We start from the raw sequence: 6,347 nt of genomic DNA, 5'->3' as shown, positions 1-6,347 counted from the left end.
TCAGAAACCTTTCTCAAGTTCATGAAGGACTGTCAAGCCATTGGCATCACCTGCCCCATTATTCCTGGCATCTTCCCCATACAGGTGAAATCCAGTAATTCTGGTTCGGGGAGGGAATAAGGATCCAGGATGTTAGATGTTTGTGGGTCAGAGCCTGAGAGAGATCTGTAAATATGCTGCACAAAATTTCTGGGAAGTGAGAGTGCTAAACGTGATAGATCTGTAGGTGGTTTGCCAGATTAAACTCTTAGGCATGTAATAACAAGCTTAAAAGGTTTTCTGTGCCTATATGGCAAAAAGGGATATAAAGGATAATGGTCTACCAGTCCTAAGGTGATAGTCTTCACTGTCAGCATGCTGGGCTCAGGCAAAGAAACGGAAGAAATCACCTAAAGTGACATGACCAGGACTGCATTACCATAGAGATGGGGCCTAGGAGTAGAATCCAGAAGCCCCACTTGTAAATCTCTTGCCACAAAATCAAGATCAAGTACCTGTGTTACTGGGATGTCAGAAAAAAGGGCCTTGGAAAAATGAAAATCCCCTGCATCCTCATCCAGGGTTACCACTCCCTGCGCCAGCTGGTGAAGCTCTCCAAGCTGGAAGTGCCTCAAGAAATCAAAGATGTGATTGAACCCATCAAGGACAATGATGCAGCTATCCGGAACTATGGGGTGGAGCTGGCAGTGTCCATGTGCCGGGAGCTGTTGGATAGTGGCATGGTGCATGGGCTCCATTTTTACACCCTCAATCGGGAAGTGGCTACTACTGAAGTCCTTAAGCGCCTGGGCATATGGAAGGAGGACCCCAGGTGAGCAGAATATGCTGGCTTCTGTTAGTTCCTCTTTCACACCCATCCATTCCATCTACTGAAGGCTCAAGCAATGGATGGGTTGGCACCTCTCCTCTGCTGCTTTTTTCTTCTTCTTTTGTTTTTGTTTTTGTTTGTTTGTTTGTTTGGGTTTTTTTTAGCACCTTTCTGCACTTAGAAGTTCATCCTTCCTGCAGGTCTCTGACAAAAGCTGGGAGGAATAGAGGGGACAGCTGAAGGAGGAATTTGGTTTAGTCAGGTAGCTTTAAAGTAGCCCATTCCGGAACTTTAAAAACCTAGACTCTTAGAGCTGCCACTTAGAAGAACCATGTTTTTTGAGGTCTTTTTTTTACAGGCTAGGTGCTATGTAAGCTCCTGCTGTGGATTTCTGGGGTTCTCTGCAGCTGATAAATGGAATGGGGGACTTCTCTCCAAGTCCACAGGCTTCAACATAGACAAGAGGAAACAAAGGAAAATGGATAGCTGTGTTTTCTTCTTGTTAAAAACTGCTTCACAGTGTGCTTTTCCCTTACCTTGTCCAATTTCAGGTGTCAGTCCTGTACTTAACCATTTAATAGACACCTACTGAGCATCATGTGAGGGAACTGAGTGGGAAAAGGTTTTCCATAATGGAAGAAGAGTTGTCTGTCCTGCCTCTTGACAAATAGAACTCTTCTCAGCCCCTGTTACTTGCTGTCCCTAGAGGCAAAGTTCTCTAGGGGAAGGGCTTCCAGCCTTTAGTGGAAAGTCAGCAGAGGAACTGTGTTAACATCTGCTCCTCCTGTGCAGGCGGCCTCTGCCCTGGGCAGTCAGCGCTCACCCCAAGAGAAGAGTTGAAGATGTTCGGCCAATCTTCTGGGCCTCTAGGCCAAAGAGTTACATCTACCGAACTCAAGAATGGGATGATTTCCCCAATGGCCGATGGTAAGCTGTCAGCCTGCAATGGCAGTGAGGTAGAGGTGTGGTATGAAAGCCTGCTCCACAGCTGGTCTCTGTCGTTAGTGGGTGTCCTGGGCATGCTTTGGGCTTGACAGAACAGGTGGCTTCTTAACTAAGTGGTCCCCAGTTGCTTGGATTTGAATGAGGTGAGGAGAATGGTACTAAGATGTTGAGGCTTTTGGTCCCTTGGTGGATTTTGTTGATACTTCACTTCCTGGGTGGCTCTTTTGCCGCATCACCAAATCAGCTCATCTTCCTCAGTGGCCTGTTAATCCTGTGTCTGCTCCCTTTACAGGGGTAACTCCTCCTCTCCAGCCTTTGGGGAACTGAAGGACTATTACCTCTTCTACCTGAAAAGCAAGTCTCCCAGGGAGGAGCTCCTGAAGATGTGGGGAGAAGAGCTGACTGGTGAGGAAAGTGTCTTTGAGGTTTTCACATGTTACATCACTGGAGAGCCCAACAAGAATGGGCACAAGGTGAGTGATGGCCCAGGAAGGGATGGCCAGTGTGGCACAGACAATAGCACCTATTTCTTCTTGCTCCTGGTACCACATTGTTTCTTCTAAACAAGAATTGGCACTTCCCTATCCAAAAGGACTTGCTGAGATAGTGGCTGAAGGGAATCCGGCAGCCAGAGCTAGGGCTCAACATAAAAGGAAAGTTGCTACAGTCTGACGGGACCAGTACCGATAGACTTCAGCAGTCATTCTTAGAGTTGAGGATATCCTGCTCCTTGAACCAAACCTGGGAATTCTCTCCTGAAGCAGGTGTGTTTCAGACTATTAGGGCACTTCTGAGTTCCTTCAACATCCAGATGGTAACCAAAGGGTTGTTACATCCATTGTCAGCCATCCTTTCTTCTCATGGTAGGTTACGTGTATGCCTTGGAACGATGACCCTCTTGCTACTGAAACCAACCTTCTGAAGGAGCAGCTGGAGAAGGTTAACAGACGAGGAATCTTGACCATCAACTCCCAGCCAAACATCAATGGCAAACCATCCACAGACCCCATTGTAGGCTGGGGGCCCAGTGGGGGTTATGTTTTCCAGAAGGTACTGCACTTCTCTGGGCTTGGCAGCAAAGTTATGACCCAGTTTGGTCTCCATTAGGTAGGGGGTCCTAGGCTTTCAGCCAGGTAATGCTTCTGCCCACTCCTTATCTTAATGCCTTCTTGCTGAGATGAGGCAAAGCTCGTTTGGTGTCTTAAGAGACAGACTATACTACTTCATAGCTGTTTTTCCCTACTTCAAAACATCTACTGAACATCTATAGGGTTTCTTGATTTTATTCTCAGCAAGTAATTACTGGTAACTTCTTTCTAGACCAGTGCTGTCAAGTTTGATACAAACATGTGCCTGCCCACCACATCTGATCCCGTTCAGAGGTGCAGGAAGCACCCAGGTTTTTCATAAAATGGGAATCAATGAGGTAGTATCTCTACCACCCAGCTTCTCATGGTAATAACTGAGCATTTAAAAATTCCCCTGTCTCTCCTCCTCTAAGGCAGAGTTCTCCACCAATTGCCCCTACCCACAGCACTACTGCTGTGCTGTTCAGATAGCTGCCAGGTTCCTTCTGTGGCCTGCAAGCAGTCTTATCTGCCATGCCTGCCTCCTATTGTGGTGCATTTTCAGGCCCTAGAGCCTTCCCACTAATGGGTGTGATAGGAATCTCCCATCAAGGTAAATGGCAAGCAAGTGGCTCATACTGGGAAACAAAGCAGTCCTGTTCAAAAGGGATCCAAACCACTACAGCCAAGAGACCAGCAGATGGCAAATGCAGTTATGTTTTCAAAGGAAAAAATTCCCCCGAGGTGAGGGAAATCCATCATCTCACACAATAGCCAGGAAACGGGGGGAGGGGAAGCAGTTGTTGGGAGCAGCGAAGCACAGAGCAGCAGTAGATGGAGCAAGTACAGAATTAGGTCGTATAAGCACCCAGGGAGAATTGTGAACAAAAGATGAGGACAGAGAATGGTAGGGTGCTTGGGAGAGCGCAGCTGAGACCCCTGACTTCTGCTCCCGCCAGGCAGGGCTGCCTTGGCAGGACACTGCTGTTCGTAGGGAACCACGTCGAACAGAGGTGGTCAAGCTCAGGCCTCTTCCAAGCACTCTTACTCTGTCTGGCACAGACAGCTTCCTCAGCACAGCAGCTATAGTTACAGTGGCTGGAGCTTGTTCCAGCCTGCCTGCTTATGTGGGTGCAAAATGGGAAGCTTGTAGCTTTCCTGAGCTGGCTGCTCCTGGGCTGTTACCTCTGCTCTCCTCATTTTTTTTTTTATCCCCCCCCCCCCCCAGCTCTCTTACTAATTTGCTCTGCCCTTTGCTCAAGCCTCCTCTGTAGTACATCTTTCTGGGAATGGATGTGCAAGTCTTAGGCTGCCTGGTTTCCAAGCAGCCCAGACTCTACAACTGTCCTCTTCTTTGCCTGTATTTGTCCTAGCCCTGCCATAAGTTAAGGCTCTTACTCTCTTTCCCCTTCCCCATCCCTCCCTGTAGGCATACCTAGAGTTCTTCACCTCCAGTGAGATCGTCATGGCACTGCTCAAAGTGCTGAAGAAGTACGAGTTGCGAGTCAACTACCACATTGTCAATGTCAAGGTAGGTGGTTGTTTACAGGACACTCTCCTTTCACCACCTTGGGAGAGAGGCAATTATCAAAGATTCAGGTATCGCCATGAACACAGTGGGACATGGGGGCTGATGAAGGGAAGGGAAAGTGAAGCAAGTCAGCTGTGATGTGCAGCAGCTGCCTAATGTCTTATCAAGGAGAGGGTAAATGCACTTGGTCCAACTCACTTAATCCCTCATCCAGCAGTTGCTTCAGAAAGGTTTTCCTTCCATTGGCAGGGCCAGAACATCACCAACGCTCCAGATCTGCAACCCAATGCTGTCACCTGGGGCATCTTCCCAGGCAGAGAGATCATCCAGCCCACTGTAGTGGATCCTGTAAGCTTCCTCTCCTGGAAGGTGAGTCCTCCCTCCTGCTCGATACATTGCTGCGATGGCCTGGAAGTTCAGAGTGTCTGGTTTGTTTTTTGTCTGTGACAGTTCCCACAATTGAGTACGTTGTGGTATCAGCTTGCAGAGGTCCAGATATTGCTCCTCCTGCTCCCTCAGAGTAAGGAGAACTTAGACATAGACACCAAGTGCCCAGTAACAGGCGGCTTGGGAGCTACCCCTGTCCCTGTACTGCGCCCCAGAGCTGTGGGCAGTAGCTCTCCCTCCCCTCTTACACGCACAGGGGCAGCATTGAGCCATTTCACTGCAAAGATGTCTCCTTTCAGCTCCGCGCACTTCCCACTGACCGGAAAGCATGAGGCTCCTTGCTCAGCTCTTGCAATTTTTACCAAGAAGAAACAAGCCACTGCCTGGCCAGGCATGTGTGACACCGGTTGTCATAAATGAAGTCATATGAAAATGCAGCTCTGTAACATGTGCATTATACCACCGCCAACATTTGTTTTGGTTTTTTTTCCCTTTGCAGGATGAGGCCTTTGCGCTGTGGATCGAGCAATGGGCCAAGCTCTATGAAGAGGAATCACCCTCTCGCATGATCATCCAGTACATCCATGACAACTACTACTTGGTCAACCTGGTGGACAATGACTTCCCACTCGAAAACTGCCTCTGGCAGGTTGTGGATGATACTTTTGAGCTGTTGAACTCTCCAACTCAGGAGTGAAAACTCCTCTTCTAATCCCTTACTTCCATCTTCCGTCCACTGACTGTGGGGAGAGAAAAAGCAGCTCCTGTGCTGATGGTGGACCACACACTCCTCAACCCAGCGACCAGGCTAGCTCTCCGACCTGCCCACACTACATGCTCTTCTCTCCCCAACACAAAGGCTTCCTGACCCCTTCTCACTGAACAATAGCCAGAACTACCTGAACCTCTGAGCTGAGGCTCTAGACTGAGCTTGAAGCCTGGCTCTGTGGGATGCAGAGGTGCTAATCATGGCTGTGTTGATTACAGTAACAGGAGAACTCTTGTGCATCAATGTGATACAATTCAGTGGGATTCTGGTAACTTTCTCATGCCAGAAATGCTGCCTTGGGGACAGAAACACTCCTGTCAGCAGTGCCTATACAAGGAGACTATTTCAGCAGTTACAAACTCTGAAAGAAAGCTCAAGTTGCTTTTACATTGCACTCCTAAGATGTATTTCTTCGTAACTGATCATCTTTTGCACTTATTCCAGAAGAAGGTTCAAGTTTTCTCCCGAACTTCTCTCCTTTTATTGTATTTCCTGTTTTCTTTTTAATAGGAATATGTAAATTTCACTTCTGGATGAGACTGAGTAGGAATCACACTATTTCTTAGATTAAGTACAATAAAATACACAAATACAAATGTCTCTTGTACTAGGCCATACTCTGGTAAGTAGCAAAGGGTCGTTTGCAAACTAATCAGTCTGGCACAGGGGAAAATTTTAAGAAAACCAATTGTTTATGGGGCAGCTCTGCCTTCACTTTGAACACACACCCTAAGTAAAGTATGGACAAAGGTCGTGGTAGAGCAGAGAAACCTTAAATCCTAGAATTTACCAAAAGCAACCAGCTACTACCTTTGTGGTGGTCCTTTTCCAGTTCCTTTT

At 47.7% G+C, this 6,347-nt stretch overlaps 1 protein-coding gene across 1 annotated transcript in view; it reads left to right on the top strand.

Moving 5' to 3' along the window:
- The window catches only part of MTHFR (methylenetetrahydrofolate reductase (NAD(P)H)), an 8,002-nt gene extending 2,459 nt beyond the window's left edge, over nucleotides 1–5,543 (top strand). Inside the window, exons 4-11 of the mRNA XM_009700887.1 lie at nucleotides 1–84; nucleotides 561–811; nucleotides 1,601–1,735; nucleotides 2,046–2,226; nucleotides 2,621–2,803; nucleotides 4,250–4,351; nucleotides 4,601–4,720; nucleotides 5,238–5,543. The exon at nucleotides 1–84 is cut by the window's left edge and continues 134 nt beyond it. Of these exons, the coding sequence (XP_009699189.1) occupies nucleotides 1–84; nucleotides 561–811; nucleotides 1,601–1,735; nucleotides 2,046–2,226; nucleotides 2,621–2,803; nucleotides 4,250–4,351; nucleotides 4,601–4,720; nucleotides 5,238–5,435 (1,254 nt within the window). The 3' untranslated portion in view covers nucleotides 5,436–5,543. The remainder of the gene's footprint in view (nucleotides 85–560; nucleotides 812–1,600; nucleotides 1,736–2,045; nucleotides 2,227–2,620; nucleotides 2,804–4,249; nucleotides 4,352–4,600; nucleotides 4,721–5,237) is intronic.
- The last annotated feature ends 804 nt before the right edge of the window (nucleotides 5,544–6,347 follow it).

The sequence above is a fragment of the Cariama cristata genome, unplaced genomic scaffold (genome assembly GCF_000690535.1).
Source record: "Cariama cristata isolate BGI_N322 unplaced genomic scaffold, ASM69053v1 scaffold22485, whole genome shotgun sequence".
NCBI lineage: Eukaryota > Metazoa > Chordata > Aves > Cariamiformes > Cariamidae > Cariama > Cariama cristata.
This window is presented reverse-complemented; position numbering and strand designations above follow the sequence as displayed.